The sequence below is a fragment of the Chelmon rostratus genome, chromosome 19 (genome assembly GCF_017976325.1).
Source record: "Chelmon rostratus isolate fCheRos1 chromosome 19, fCheRos1.pri, whole genome shotgun sequence".
Taxonomy (NCBI): domain Eukaryota; kingdom Metazoa; phylum Chordata; class Actinopteri; order Chaetodontiformes; family Chaetodontidae; genus Chelmon; species Chelmon rostratus.
The window spans coordinates 3,033,635-3,049,989 of record NC_055676.1 but is presented as its reverse complement, the minus strand read 5'-3'; the positions used below and the strand labels follow the sequence as shown (position 1 = coordinate 3,049,989).

The 16,355-nt window shown below is 42.9% G+C and overlaps 2 protein-coding genes across 3 annotated transcripts in view; both read right to left on the bottom strand.

The window, feature by feature from the left end:
• Nucleotides 1-4,592, bottom strand: part of shroom3 (shroom family member 3) — a 66,121-nt gene extending 61,529 nt beyond the window's left edge. For both annotated transcript variants that reach the window (XM_041959817.1, XM_041959818.1), the window contains exon 1: nt 4,024-4,592. In XM_041959817.1, coding sequence (XP_041815751.1) covers nt 4,024-4,182 — 159 coding nt within the window. In that variant the 5' untranslated portion in view covers nt 4,183-4,592. The remainder of the gene's footprint in view (nt 1-4,023) is intronic.
• A 5,014-nt stretch (nt 4,593-9,606) lies between these two features.
• LOC121623461 lies at nt 9,607-15,754 on the bottom strand. The gene is made up of 7 exons (XM_041960731.1): nt 15,673-15,754; nt 14,361-14,480; nt 13,888-14,259; nt 13,643-13,756; nt 12,371-12,892; nt 10,982-11,098; nt 9,607-10,881 (listed from the first exon to the last, which is right to left on the bottom strand). Exons 1-7 carry the CDS (start codon nt 15,752-15,754, stop codon nt 10,274-10,276), a joined length of 1,935 nt encoding a protein of 644 aa, XP_041816665.1. The 3' UTR covers nt 9,607-10,273.
• Between the last annotated feature and the right edge of the window lie 601 nt (nt 15,755-16,355).

The following is a 16,355-nucleotide window of genomic DNA, read 5'->3' as shown; positions in this document are numbered from 1 at the left end:
CTCTGTAGAACGCTGCACATGCCTGCACTGTTTGCCTTTTTCAGGAATAAATATACCCAAATAAGGCTCGCAGAATCACTCAGTAACTGTGTGTGTGTGTGTGTGTGTGTGTGTGTGTGTGTCACTGACTTTGGTATTCCAGCTGAAATTCATTATCCTGCTGACAGAGATATCCAAACAGAGCAGCTCAGCCTGTTCATACTGTGACTGAAACAACATACCTCCTCTAATCAATAAAGACTGTGTGATTTGGGAAACTGTCCTTAGACAACAGTGTGTGTGTGTGTGTGTGTGTGTGTGTGTGTGTGTGTGTGTGTCTGTGTGTCTGTGTGTCTGTGTGTGTCTGTGTGTGTATTTCTACTCTCCATCCCCCCTAAAAAGCAAAAATGTCAAGAAAGTTGCAAAAATGTAAGCAGCAGGGACGTCCTGGTGGTGCCGTGATTAAGACAAATATCACGTGGCCAGAGACTGTTGCTGCATGTCATGCCCCTCTCAACACACCATGTTTCTGGTCTGTCACTAGCTTAGCAGCAGAGACCCAGATATCCTGCCTAGTGTGGGTTCATATTAAGATTGTGATTTAAATGGGTGTCCAGCTAATTTTGTAGTCCTCTTCCATAAAGTTGCGGGACTGGCAAGACTTTTCATCCTTAGCATGGCCTTACTTTTTAGGATCATTCATTTCATTTACAGTAGCTTCACTGCCACACATAGCTTTAGCACAGTAGAGGTCTTCAGGGACCAAACCTACAAACCCGAGGACCTGACCAGAACCTAGTCTCAGGTCCCTTCTCTATGATGTCCACCTCAGTTTGACTGGACCTGACAGAAGCCCAAACACATAGTATTCTCTCTCAACAAGAAGTCTTCATGAATCCATTTGGTTCCTTTTGGATCAACTCTGGACCTCAATCAAACTGAGTCTGAGTTACATGAAGTGAAACTGGGGAGGGTCTTGCTCTACTGCCTCAGGTGTTAATATGTCTAAAGTAGGTCTAATCATCCTTGGGTCCCGTTCAGATCTGGTCTGTGTTTTTTAAAATGAATTCATGCATGTCATCTTCGGGTAGATCTTCCACCTCCATTGTGGCCAACCAATCAAAACACAGACTTGAATGTGCATTCATCATTCATCATGTTATAGATTGTATCTGTCCCTTTTCAGTTTACTGGCGGCGGCCATGTTGGCTGCAACAGAAAAACATTGATCAGTGCTGCAGTGAACCATCAAGTTGAAACAGCTGAGAAGCAGTCAGAGGCTTTCTCAGCTGTTTCTGTGCTGTGTCACTCCCTCATAAACATTGTTTTCTGGAGTGTGTTCAGGCTCTAGTCCAGATGCCATTAGTCTGTACAGACACCTTCAGAACTGTGATCGTGCTACCAGAGTAGATCAAAATGAGCCAATGGCAGTAGATGTTCACAGTCGAGAGTTTGGGTTACAGCTTTGCCATTTACCTTCGTTTTGTAGGTGTAACCCTGTTAATGTTAGTGCACACATCCAGTTTGATGCCAGTCATGAGACCTTCAGATTAAGACTCATTAAGACTGTTTAACCTGGTCTGAACTGCCTGGATTAACAGAAACCTTCACTGAGACCTCTGACCCGGCTCAGTACAACAAAAAATGCACTGCTGATGATAAACAAGCTGAGGGTGCCTAATCTGTTTGATTTAACTCTGGCTGAAAAAAAGCCTTGCCTGTCTAACCATCTTAACAAATGCAAATCTGAAAATCTGAGACAGCAGGTACATGCCACTTCCTGTTATTTGATCATTCACCACTCATCAATCAGCTCTCAGACTGTCTGTCTGGCACTCAACACATGTTGGAGAGGACCAACCAGGGCTCCTCAACGACATTTGTCCAAGGACCAGAATTATTCTAAGCAGATGCTGTAGAGGCTGGACCTAAAAAAAACAAATTAGCCTATTATTGTGTAATAGCTTCATTTTATTACAAAGAAATGTTATTAGAAAAAATTAGAAAATGTTCTCAGACTTCCACCAAGAAGGCAGTGCTCAGTACAAAACCCAAAACCTCCTGTTGCAACAGAGGAGACTCTGCTGAATGCAGTCATACACTTAATTTGTCTGTGGTGTCAAAAATGCAAAACTAGTGCAAATTTTTTTAAAAATCTCTGAAAACACTGACATTGACAGACAAAACATTGAATATTTAGGAAATTCTGAAATGTATGTATGAGAAAAGCAATAGCTGGAATGTTCTAATTGAGTTGAATATTTGATGTTTGAATGAAGTTTCTATGTGGTAAAATGTGGAGGGAGTTCAGTGCCACAGCACAGCAGTCCTCAGCAGCAGTTACCTGAAAACTGGAGTGGATGCATGTATGGTTTTGACTGTGTTTTCAGATTTAGCTGCCTTGGTATGGGCAGAGGGAGAGAAAACATTAAGGAACAGAGACAATAGTCAGATATGATGAGACAAACAAACAAAAAAGACAGACTGAAAAGCAGAGGAAGTGAAGAAAGAGACAGAAATATTAAACCACACTGAGAAACACACAGAGGCTGAAAGAGAGAGACGCAGTGAAGACGACAGTCAGACATCAGACAGTTAAACATGGGTCAAACATGGAGAATGCTGCCAACACTGATCTAAGAACAGTACAAAATAAAAACACGAGTGTGTTCAAAAGCACCCAGGAAAACACATAATTCACATTCTTGTCCAATTTACAGCCCTTTGGCCTCCATCCCAGAATAACTTACACACACACACACACACACACACACACACACACGCACACACACACCAGTCTGCTGATTTGCATTTTAATGAAATGAGGTCACAGTGGCTGTGAGGACAGAAAGGGAATCATTAGTTATCATTTTCCATATTACAGACGGAAGAGCTTCTGATTTCTGTGCTTGGCTAACAGCTGGCAGTAAAACACTGGACTATCACACTCACTGTACCAGCTGCCGTCACATCAAGACCGGGGCTGAGCATGTGATGGTTTTTAAATCAAAACTGTGAAAGTGCCATATTTTAAATAGGCTATAACACACGTTATCTATGATGCATTAAGAGGCTAAAAGAGGTGGAATCATTATTCAGCTTCAGTGATTTTGCTGACTAAAAAAAAACAACTCTCAGTTTTGTCTGCTGAGGTTGACTCATGTTATTTCTCTGAGTTGGTCAACTCCAAGCTAGAATTACAGATGGTGAATAAACCTTTCAGCACATCATATCATTGTTTGAAGTGAATCAGGACCTCCGGGACTCGGGTTGTGATGTGGCCTGTGCTTTCAGTCTGTGGAGCTAATGCTAGCTCAGCAGTTACGCTGAGGACCTGTCAAACCAGCAGTGTGAAAAAGGCTCTCAGTACATTAAAACGTTGGCAGAAATGTGACTGACAAGTAGTCTGTCATAATTACCATGACTAGACAACTGTGTCCACAAAATGAAAAGCAGCTTTGATTCATGATTATAATTAGTACATTAGTGGCTCATTTTAAGCATTGGGTGTATGTTAAACTGACCACAAAGACAGCTGTGGAGTATTTTGGATTTTACTTCTCCAGAGAAATCTTTATAACAGAAAGCCCGTGTTACAAACTGTGGGCAAGAAGTTTAAAGAAAGTAGATATTTACCATGCAGGGATGGTCTGATGAACTGATGCTGTTGGTTGCATTGTGGGAAATGTAGGTTCTACTGTTTTGGAGGGTTGCCCATAACTAAAATCCACCTCTGACCACGCTTTTAAAACCCGACTCTGTGGAAATGCAGTACTAACCTTGCTGGAGTGCCCCTTTAAATCACAAGATCAATACTCAATAGAAGGCTGTTACAACTTCTGATGTCTGAGCTAACTATGAGTTAACATTCATTTTTTAGATTAATCAGAAATAATCAATAGTTTGATCATAATATCAAATACTGATGTGTAAGCTCTGGTTCTGTGGTGTCTCAGCAGAGGAATATAGTAGGATGTCATACGTGACATGTGGAGCACCAGACAGACAAAAAGACCCAGTGAGAACGTGATTTCCGTGCAGTACCTTGGAGATGATGAGCGGCTCTTCGTGCTCCAGGCCGCCCTGCACGGTGAAGCCCCACGGCGCTCCACCCTGCAGCCGGGCCTCCACCAGCACCCAGCCGCCTCCTCCTTCTCCTGCGCCCGCCGCCTGCTGGAGCCCCGCCCGGCCGCCGCTCTCCATGCCCGCCCAGGGAGCGCTCACTCCGGGCTCCAATGACCTCAGCCCGGCAGCGGCCCGGCGGACTGAGGAGGGGGGAACCAGACTGAAGAAGACGATCTGTCCTTCACCAGCGCATTTCCTTCATTCATTTACAGCTCCTTGTTAAGAAAAAGCAACGCAGGAGGTGTCCGAGCACCGAGCTGCGTTTCCTGCAAAGTGCATTCCTGAAGCGCAGAGAGCGGCTGATACTCCGGCAGACAGACTCCAACAACACCCCGACACCACCCGACGCAGTCCGAAGAGAGGGTTAGAAAGTTTCCTGAGAGGAGAAAGTGGTAAAAGTTCACCATGAAGGAAGGTCAGATCTGATCAGATCTGCTCAAACTCAAATCCAAACCTCCTCTCTCTCTCCCCGTCTCTCTCTCTCTCTCTCTGTCTGCCTGTCTCTCTTTCTATCTCCCTTCCGAAAATCAGTTTACCATCACAATAGGATTTACTGCGACTCACTGAGCGAAAAGAAAAGAGAGAGAGAGAGAGAGAGAGAGAGAGAGAGAGAGAGGTGGAGTGAGACAGAGGGAGATAGAGAGGGGGGGTAAGAGAGGAGAGAAAGGTAGGCAAGAAAAGAAAAAATGAAAGAAAGAAAGAGAAAGAAAGAAAGAAGAGGAAAGTAGAAAAGAAGGAAGGAAGGAGGGTTAAAATAATAGAAGGAAGAAAAAGAAAAGGTGAAAGAAAAAGGAAAAAATAATGGAAGGAAAATGGAAGAAAGTAGGAAAAAATAAAGAGGAGAAATGGGACTATTAAAAAAATCTGTATGTAAGAGAGGGACACTGGAGTGAAAGCAAAGGTTTCCTCTGTGTGTGTGTGTGTGTGTGTGTGTGTGTGTGTGTGTGTGTGTGTGTGTGTGTGTGTGATGATGAGCTGTAATCCAATCCTCCACAGCAGAGCTGAACTCTGCCGCAGCCGCTCTGACACCGTTCCCATTCACACTGGAACCAGATTACTGTGGGGAACCACATTAAACTGCCTGCTGGATCAAATCGTTTACATGGTTCACAGTGAACGGACGAGCAGAGGTCAGGTCAGCCGTCTGATGTGTGGCGGGAAAACGTCTCATCAGCAGCACAAAGTGAAGGCCACCCTTCTTGTACTGTCCAGCCTCACCTGAGGTTTACACCTGGACTGAAAGGTCACGCTCGAAGGTGAAAAGCTCCATGTCATAAACTCCTCCTGGCTGCATCCCACTCTTCTCTCCTCTCCAACATTTCTCTGTCTTTATCAGCCTTTATGTTTGGACACAGTAAATCTTTCAGTCCACCCTCAAAGGCATTCATGATCAGACATATATACAAGCCTATACGAGCAGTGTGTGGGATTTAGTGGCATCTAGCTGTGAGGTTGCAGATTGCAACCACCTGAGTACCCCCTCACCCTCCCTTTCCCAGTGCAACATGCTGGACTCCGTGGATATGAGGGGCTCATTCTAAGGTCCTGAAAACATGAATGGTAATTTCAGGTGAATGAAAGCAAAATTCTGAATGTAGGAGCTCAATATGTTGAAATATCCATAATTTAATTGCTGTTTATTTTGTGTACATTGGGTGTCACTGTGCCGGTAGCCTATCTATGGCTCAGACAAAGGTAGGAAAGTGTGTTTGTCATGCTGCAAGTTATGTGTTTGGTTTTCTGATGGAAAACAGAGGTGGAAAATGTGAACATGTTCACATTTATGTACAGTGGAAACAAAGGTGGCATGAATGTAGCAGACACATTAAATAAGCGGTTATGCCATTTTTAGAAGGTTTAAAATAGTTATAGTTCCTATTATAGTTAGTTAATAGTTAATTGTTAATAACTTGAGAAAAAGAGATTTATTTCTGCCATATTTTGCCGGTAGAGCCTCCCAAACCTTACACATGGTCCTTCAGGATGAGACTAGCGAGCAATGCTAGCAACTCTGTGAGGCTGCACTTAGGCACAGTAGTGCTTCGAGCTAAATGCTAAAGTCAACATGCTGACATAGTCACAGTGGCAGTGCAAACAAGTTTAGCATCTCAGAGTGCTAACAGTTGTAGAGCTAAGGCTGATGGGAATGTTAATGATGTTGCAGGTATTTGGTCAAAAACTAAATGATTGGACTATTGACAAGTTTGACCTGATGACGGCACATGAAGTTAAGGAATGATGCAATAGGATGCATGCCTAGCATACCTGCTCGTGACCACTGCACAGCCGATTCAGGGACCAAACCGTCTGTGGTCGAGTTGTGGGTCATTAAAGATGACCCACATGACTTCCTGCATTTAAAAGGGATCGGTCTTAACAGCAAACCCACAGAAATTCATTGGCTTGTTCCAGATCACGCTGAGGTTTCAGGTGTGGTCTCACTTATGCAAATCTGTAACCAATCTATTACGTGTGAACACTCATTAAGGCCCAACAACCCTGACCCAGAATCAGACGGGCTTAGACGTAGCTGCTGGTGTAGGCAGAACAGAAAAAAAGCTTGGGGCACTGGGGTGTTAGCACATTTCATGCTGATCATGTAAAAGCAGCTTTTCTCAACCTATAGATCACGTTGAACTGATCTGAAAGCAGAAAAATCCACAAAATTTCAGGTACAAGGTTTGCAACAAAAATAAACGTTGCAATGACAGCAGTCACCGAGCTCCACCGCAGACTTCTACCAAAGTCACATTCCAGTGATTCAGTAGTTCTTCAGCAGAAGCAGGGTGTGTTGGCATTTGGGAATGTGGTTCGGTGGAGGTGTATCAGCTGACAGGGGTCAAAGGTCACAGGGGTTTTATAAAGAGGAGAGAGGAGGCCAGTTTCTGCTTGAAAACGGTTCAGGTGACGAACAAGATATATCACTGAGCGCCAGGAGACCTCAGGGACAGTGATGGTTTCTTCCTGAAGCTCAGTCTGATGGACCGAGGTCAAACAGACGAGGAGACAGAACAGTCCGTCAGTACTTCTCTCTGTCTCACGGTCAAATAACCCTTGTTGACAGGACAAGATGAAAGTGCAGGGTTTAAAGGTAAGTGACAGCTCTGACATGTTGCGATCACACCTAAGTTTCATCAGCAGAGGACTCGAGAGTCCTTCTGTTGTAGGACTGTGGTGGACTCGCTTGCCATTGAGCTTTTGACCCTTATCACAGAGCTTTTGTTTCTCAAGGGGAAATCTCACTGCTGTTTGAAGGCCAGTGTGAGGAGACAGCAGAGTATGCTGTACGTGATCAGACATCGCCACCTAGTGGAATATATGACAATTACTCTTTTCATAAAGACTTGAAATAGTAGTTACCTTTTAAAATAGTTATTTTTAGATATTTCCAATAATATCACAACACTTTAATCCTGGTGAAAGCAGTGTTATTTGTGAAGATCTCAAAACAAACAATTGTAGAAAAAGAGTGGGAAAAGTACAAAAAAAAACCCCAAAACACACCTTCCACAGGTTCGTATATATACATATACATTTAGTTTAATAATATACTGTACATATACAGTCCAAAGTAGAGAAGACAAATTGCTCCACATTTACTGGTAATACAGTTACTGTGATTCTGATAAGGCACAATTTAAACAAGCATGTGCAAACAGCAAATAAAGGAGGATATAAATCATTCATATAGAAATGTGCAATTCAAAGAACAAGTTTAAAAAACACATAGCTGGTGCTAAAAAAAATAACCATTATTGCTTCAAAAGATTTTGTTTTCACTAAATCCTCATGTTTAACACTCAGTAAGGACAGGACTTTTAAACATTTAAGTCTTTACATGCATAGATTTTTTAAAAGGTGGCCACTTGCTGGCCTATTAACTTCAAATATTTTTATTTTATTTAAAAATTGTAACAAAACCTCAACAAGTTGACAATCAAATAAAGGCTAAATGTAACATTTTCACACTCAAAGAAGTTACAGTACTTCTTATCATTGCCCATTAACACTAGAACATGTTAATTACTGATGAAAACATTCAAATGTTAAGGTTGATTTAAGTTTTACATCATCTGTTATCAGTTCCTCCTGACAGTGCAGGTCTTCCAACTCAGCATTTCTGAAGCTGTTTTGGTGACTGTGTAGATCTTCCCCCATTAGTGCTTAAGCAAAAATAAATTAGAGAGGTACTTTACACATCAAAGAATTTCAGCACTTCAGAAAATAAAAGTAAAAAGATTCTTTTTATGGCCGAAAGCTTCTTAAGATAAAGAAACACACTGATCTCTAAGCATCAGAATTAAGTCACAACTTAACCCCAAAAGAGGATTTTTATTACTTGGCTGCTAAGGGTCATCCTGAGCTGGACAGATTGTTAGCTGTAAAAAGATACTAGTCCATTGGCTTTTCTAAACAGTGACAGCTGACTTGTGTTGCGATTAGGTGCCTCTGAACAGAAGGGTTTGTTAGAAAAAGCTTAAAGAACTCAAACTTTGATTTTTTTTTTGGTAAAATCTGATGAATGTAGTTTTACTGTAAATGCAGACCTAAATATTAAATCAGCTGCCCTCAGTGATACATTTCTACTAACTCTCATTTGAAATGGTGGGTATTTTTGGAGTGAATCTCATCACTGTGACATCACAGTGGGACAAAGCTGAGGTTTCCATTTTCTTCCCTCTTTCCTAGTCTCAGACACAGTCTGTTTGTGGGGGGCTGTGTGGGTGGGGGGTAAAATTTTACTAATGATAGTGGCATCAATACAAAGATGTCAGTCAGCCGAACACGGTCCAGAAAGACATGACTTTGGCGATTCCTGACCTTTGCCATCAACAGATCAGTCCACGGGTCAAACAGGATGCCTCTGGTATGCTGAAGTCATGCATTGTTTGCATTAAAATGCTACCTTTGGCAAGTCAATACTAGTGTGTACTACACACTGTATGTAAAAAATGCTATCAAGACTTTGATAATTTTTGGATACATGTTTAAAATGTTACAATCTCTGTTAATTATATAAAGGATAGTATCCAAAGGACTGAAGCTTTAAATAAAACAGATCTACAATCATACTGTCAACCCAAGGCTGCACAGATGAAAGAACGGGGAAGACAATCTCTCTTCCTAAACTGCTACAGTTAACATTATTCCAAATGTGTGACCAGTGCTGTGTGCAGGTTGATAATAGAAGGATTTTAGACACAGGACACACTTGCCTGCTACCTGGAAGTGCGTGAACATGCACATTATGTGCAAGTGTGTGCACTGGAACAGACCCTTTTGTTTCAAGCTGTCTTCTTATAGCGTGTGCATCATTTCTGTGCTTGAAAGATGGCTGAATGTCACTTCTGTGAATGACATTGGGACAAAGATTACGGTGTGACTGCCAATATATTACTGCAGGTGAGTGTACGGCCTTTCTCTCTGCGTGACACGCAGTGACACACCCTGCACCGCCACCCAAAAAAAAAAAAACTAACAAACAAAAACAACTGCTGATGGTCTTAGCGGATCACCAATAGCTGATGTATTTGGCCAGTGGTCCAGATTATAGACTGCTGTCGGAATGTAAACAGAATTTCAACAAATATTAACAAAAAAGCTTCAAAACACAGGACGTATTCTAACTTTAAGGTGTCATTTGACAGTGGTAAGTGCCATTCTTTATGATCTGCCTATTCCAAACCTGGTAGCCCTGTCTGACTGCTGATATTAGAGCCATGCTGTAGTCTTCACTGCATCGGCTGTGTTATAATCTTAAGGTGCCATTTTACAGTTCTTCGAACTCAAAAAGAATTAGCTTTTTATACACGATGGGTCACTGTCAGGTTACATCTCCGGACAGCTGTCACCTCATCAGTCACGATGAAACTTCACCGACCTGCGAGGTCAGAGCTGAGAATGGCTGAACTGACCGAGTGTGGCGGCACGACAGCAAAGGCGTCTCTGTGTGGAGGGCTTTAAGATAACATTCTCCTCACGGGGGGGATTGAGAGGTTTGAGAGACTGAGACCCTGTTAGAACTGCATACAGGTTTCTGATGATGTCCAATTTGGAATGAGATGACAGCTGGTGAGTGATGCTATCATAGCTGTTAGGAAGCAAAGGGAATAAGAGAAATAAAAAACAGTGAGACTGATTTGACCTACAGCACACAAACTATGAAACACTAAACCTCCTCTGATACGCTGTGGATCGTCTCAATTATCTTCTTCTTCAGTTTCTTCACTTTGTCTGGGGGTGTCTCGTTCAGACACTCCTCCACGTACTTCAGGAACCCTGCGTGCGGTGACACCATCTGGCTTTGACAGAACGTCCTCATGAAGTCCAGCATCTCGCTGGTGGCGGGCGGCAGGCGCCGGCTCGCTCGCTTGCGTCCTGACACTCTGCTGTCAGTGTGAGAGGAGGATGTGGAGGCGGAGGAGGAGGGGGAGGAGTGCTGGGAGTCTGGGGGAGTAGGCGAGGGAGGTGCTTCGAGGCTCTGTGATGTGATGTTCAGCTTGGGGGCAGTTTGGGTGGGGCCGTGGTAATGTACGGAGGAGGGAGGGGCTTGGCAATCCAGGCGCAGGAGGCCGGACTCCTGCGGTTCCTGGAAGTGCAGGTCTTCAGGTCGCTCGTCCTCGTCGCAGGAGTCGCAGAGGAACATCAGCTCGCGGTAATGTTTCCACTTTGGAAGGTAAAAGTCCTCTGAGCCACATGTTTTGTTTGAGCTCACTGCCTTGTGTTCACGCTGGAAGATGGTCCTCAAGTTCCTGAACTTTGTCTTTATGTCTTCCACTGAAGGATGAAGAAATACAGCACCTGTTAGCTTCAACACATACAACAGCTTTGGAGAGGGTTGTGAGGAATCATTTTGTTATGACATTATCATTGTTACCTGTGAATGAGACCGGCTCATTGTCAGACAGGAGGCTGCTCAGCGTCTCCAACAGACTCTGTCTCAACAGCCTGTTCCTGTAGCTCTCTGATCTGTGGTTCCACAGACAGCTGTGCTCTAGAAAAAAACAAGAAAAACCTTCAATTCTCAGATCAACACAATAAAAATACAGCTATGAAGGGGAATCTTCCTCCTGTGTTATTCCTCTCATGCCATTTACATAACAAACCAGCAACCAGACACTTCTTCATCCCACGCTAAACTGATCTGGGGCTGTATTCACAAAACATCTTAAACCGATTTCAACAAGTCTGCGTCAGGTGGTCACTTGCTCACTCCTCAAATGGGCTTGAAGGTCGAAGCTCTAGGCAACATTAACTGTTACGAGCATAAACACGCCCGAATCTCCACCTGAACTGTCAGCAGTAAAGCTATTTTGTGGGTAATGTAGATTTTGACAAGGAAGAAAAATGTGTGGAATGAGAAAGATGATGTCCCTGACTCTGATTTAGGTCCATTTGAACCTGTCTATCATGAGTTCGACATGTTGACGTGTTATAGGAGTGCAATGTTAAATCACTGGAGTACTCTTTTAAGAATAAACTCATAACTGGACAAGTTAAGCGAAGCATCTAAAAAGCACAAATTCATTCTAACTTTAAAACTCAAAGAGTTTGACCAAAGAATAATTCACAAAGCATGATAGCACCAAAGCCAGCTCTGCAGTCAGAGAGACGTTACAGGCAGTCCACGGGACTAACACATCCAGACCTAATGTGTCTCATTGTGACAGTGTTTGGGAAAAATCGTAACAATGAAATTTTAAAAGCATATTTTGGTTGTAGGCAAGTTGATAAAATGATGGTTTACACATCTCTCTCGTATTGCCACAGCAGGTGCAGCTCTGAAAATTAAATATGACAGTCATTTATCAGAATTATTCTTTAAGGCAAAAATGTACAACTACTACATTAAACAATCACCTATCAATAAATAAAGAAATGAATACTGCTGATGCAAAGGCTATTGCTGGGTTACCCAATAAAACTGACAACACATGTACAATTACCTCAACAAAGGTTGTTGATTTGTTTGGTCAAATGGAAAAAACATCCCAGTATCACCATGCAGATGGTGTTTGTTTCTCAGGATGAAACAATCTCAAGAGGAAACTCTTGGCTCAAAACCTTTAGCATCACCGTGCAGACTCTTAAATGATTACATTAATCAGATCTAAGATGTAGTAATAAGAACCTAAGCTGCCCTTTATTAACAAGTCAAACAAAATAAAGAGGAGAGTGAGGGAGATATTGATCAGGTCTAGTCTGTACAGACGCACACAGCACTATCTTAAAAATATCTAGCGGAAACATAAACGATGCCACTTACCAGAGTAAAACGAGATGAGCTGCTGAACTTTGGCCTCGTTCCAGTGGCAGCGGGAGTCTGCACTCAGTCTGCTGTCTGGAGGAACTGAAGCGGACGTAGAGAAATTTAGAGGGGAGGGGTTTGTGCAATTTTTGGTGTCCGGTCGTGACATGGATGGAGAGGCGGGGAGTGTGGGAGCAGTTGTCTGGCCCGCTAGTTTAAGATGATCTGGAGAGATGGAGGCAGCGGATGGGTTGTTAAACACGATGCTGTTGGTTTGGGTGGAGCTGGAGGAGAGGCTGCTCAGGGTGGAGGAGGGTGTCTGGTTTCCATGTTCCAAATTCTTGTCTTCCTGTGGCATCAGCACCTGCAGGTCCTCTGGGCTGTCGTCTTCATCGCAGGACTCGCAGAGGAAGAGCAGCTGCTGGTAGTGTTTCCATTTGGACGCGTAGAGTTTGTCAGACGCCCTGCTAGTCTGGACCGCCTTGTATTCACGGTTGAAAACCGTCCTGAGATTCTTGAACTTGCACTTTATGTCTTCAACTGCAAAACAGCAAAAACGGAGTCACCTTCCACAAAGAATATAAATGTAATCTCTAAATACAATCCCTCGTAGTTTCTCAAATAATGTTTTTTTCCCCTCTGTCAGATTTCATCTTAGCTATATTTGGATATTTCCAACTCTGCAGCTCTATGGAGTATTTTAGCACATAGTTTTGGTTTCACAGCACATTTACTGTTGTGAAACATCTCTCAGCTTGGTGGAGACCAAACCAGAGGGCAAAGGAGTGAATATTGGACTTATATTCATCAGAATGAATCTTCAATGGAACGATAACTCTTGCCTGGCCCACACTGGTCAAAAATCACTTCATGCAGCTTTAGTGTTATGCTGTATATTTCCGAAACGCTGACATTATCAAAATGATTCAAGGGATAAAGATATTTTGAATTTGTAACTATTCTATTCTATACTTAACTATAAGTTTATCCATCTGCCGAGCACTTATGTGCTACATCACAAGCTATTGTGTGGATTGACAGATATGGTTAGTGAGTACAAGCTTTGGTTGTACTCACCGGGATTACAAGGCTTCAAAAAGACTATACAGTCACTGCTCCCGATGGGAAGGGATGAGAATAAAACATGCAATAAACATTTTCGTCCAAAATAAGTTGGAAGCCACTGGCCCAGAATTCCTGAAAGTGCAAATACTTCTGGTATTGTACTTTCGACGTCCAGTGGGAACTGAACCCCTGACCCTGACAGTGATGATGTGTTGGGATATTTACCTGAGAAGGACACTGAGTGGTCAGACAGCTGGCTCCTGAGAGTCTCCAACAGCTTCAGTCTCAACTGACGGTTGTTGTGGTTTTCAGACCTCTTGTTCCAGAGACAGTTATGCTCTATGAACAACAATACACAACAACACCCATCAACTACAAAACACTGTCATTGCAAGAAGTCAACCCAGCATTAGTTTTCATGTCCGTATACCAATCCCTCTGTTTGAATGTGGAACTAAGGTTTGGTTTACCAGAATAGAAAGCTATTAATGAGCGCTCCCTCTCTTCAGTCCAGTAACATTTAACCATCATGTTGGCAGGGACACAGGAGGACGAAGAAGACGGGGAGGAGGTGGACGGGGTGGGGAGGAAGGAGATGATCAGTCCCGGCGAGGTGAGGACAGGCTGGCTCTCCTCCTGTGAAACAGTCTGCGGCGAGACAGGCAGGTCATCGGGGCCGTCGTCCTGGTCCCAGCAGCCCTGCAGGAACATCAGCTGCTGGTAGTGCTTCCACTGCGGCACGAACACGTCCTCCGACCTGCACACCTTGCTTGCCTTAACCATCTTGTACTGACGCTGAAAGGTGGTACGAAGGTTCTTGAACTTGTTCTTGATGTCTTCCACTGGAAAGAAAAACGCAAAACAAAGCACGTCTAACTTTTGATTTTTTTTATCCTTCACAAAATGCAGCTTTGAAAATGAATGGATCTGACCACAACCTTACCTGTGAAACGAACAGGTGGGGGGTGAGCTGACAGAAGGATCCTCAGGTGCTCCAGAGTTTTCCATCGCAGCTGTCGGTTCTTGTAGCTCTCTGACTTGTGGTTCCACAGACAACTGTGCTCTGGGAAATGAAAGCAACCCAGATGCTTGACCACAACACCACAACGTTGTTTAGTGTTTTTTTTTTTTGTTTTGACAAATGTTGGTTCTTCGTAAAAAAAAAATCAAAAATCAAAATCAAAATCCAGTTTTGTGCTCCAACCGCTTCAGCAGCTCCTAACAACCTGCGGTGACAGTCTCCACATGAGGACACTGTGTCAAATTTTGGACCAGAAACTGAGTAAGACATTATTTTGTCTGAAATGTCTGGAAGTCTTTACCAATTAATAAAGAGGATTTTTTTTTCATTCAATTAAAAAAATGCTGAGGGAAACTCACACTTGAAAATATTCTGTTAGTTTGTATGTAGGCAAATCAAAATAAAATGTTTTCAGTCTGCAGCCTTGAACAGATTGTGACTGATGCTATGCATGTTATAGAAAAGTCGGCTTCATTCTGTTTTTCTTTTGACTAACACACAAAGTATACAGGGACAAAATGAAGTACACATGTGTATGTGTATGTGATATTAGTGATTAGTGGTGGTTTGGGGGGATATTTGTCACCTGTACTGTAGCTCAGGTATGGTCATTTCTTGTGGTGCTTTCTGGACTCTTACGTTTCATTCAGTTGCATAGCCAAGTGTCACGTTGTGTGTGTGTTTTTTTTTTTTTTAAGGATTTATTTAGGATGTTCCTGTGTGGGAAATCTGTGGGAGCTTCAGGGCTTATTTTTTTTCAGTACTGGAGGGCAATTTCACTCACCAGGTGTGCCACAGTTTCTGAGGAGCTGTTGTGTAATTGTACAAGCTTCAGACAACGTTAACATGTCCGGAGCGTCTGTCAACTAAAAAATGGCTAACGACACAAATACGAAGGATGAAGTTGACTAAGGTTACATTTAGAAAGCCAGCAAACTTCGTTAACTTCATTTAACGTTAGTAATATTCAGACCTAAAGTCACAGGTGGGACGTTCATAAAACAGAAACCAAGACGCTGTTTTTGAAGTATTTTCACGAGAATGACAGCTAACTTGACTTCAGTTGCTAGTCGCCATTGCTGTTATTTATCTCTTACGATTATCGCTCATTGCTAACAGCCGTCGGTCTCGTCGAGCAACGGTTGCCCACAAATGTTGCAGCTTCCGCCGACACATCGATTAAAACAGCACATTTCATGGTGTTAAAGCTGCTGGTGTAGAGCGTTTGACTTACTGGAGAAAAACGCTATGAGCGCCCTCTCTTTCTCCTCCGTCCAGTACCTCTCCGGTGTGAAGCTGAACGGAGACGCCTCCATATTTGTTGTTGCCGTTCAAGCCGTCCTTTACGCGGCTGCTTGGTCACATGACCCGCGATCCAGGCTCTGCAGCAGTAACCCGCATTGCCCAGTAGAGGCCGCTGTCGACTGGCCTGCATGTGCTCAATGGGGACGCGGCTGCCAAAATGTCAACAAACACAGGCACTTCTAGTCTGCTTTAAATGTTATATTTTATTTGAAGTCACTTTAATTCAATTTAGCTCGGTTGATGACTTTGATTAAAGCTTGACATTTAGTAGTAATCGTCCTGGAGTTTTTGAACAGTTCAAGAATGAACCTTTAGTCTCAATTTTTGAACCAACATGAAGTGAAGCCCTAATGAGCTCAGAAAAATGATTGACTGAGATTTCTACGTGTACAATTCCAGTACAACTAGGAAACTCCATCTGCTGAGGAAGATCATGCTATACTATTGAAAGGTCCAGAACGGCCAGTAATGGACCTTGAGGTGAGAGTGTTTTGTCAACCGCTGTTTCCAAGGTCAAGCATGAATTCTCAGTCTCAAAATCTAATGATACATATGAAGATTTTGTTAATAATAATAGTTATAGCTAAGTAACTGTAATCTTAATAATTAGTT

What these genes read in the sequence shown, in the direction of transcription:
- LOC121623461 (XM_041960731.1), bottom strand. Translation starts at nt 15,754, where the DNA reads ATGGAGGCGTCTCCGTTCAGCTTCACACCGGAGAGGTACTGGACGGAG. An exon ending in GCTCATAGCGTTTTTCTCCA is followed by an intron (nt 14,481 to 15,672) that starts GTAAGTCAAACG and finishes TTCATTTCCCAG; the next exon opens with AGCACAGTTGTCTGTGGAAC. An exon ending in ATTAATAGCTTTCTATTCTG is followed by an intron (nt 13,757 to 13,887) that starts GTAAACCAAACC and finishes TGTTGTTCATAG; the next exon opens with AGCATAACTGTCTCTGGAAC.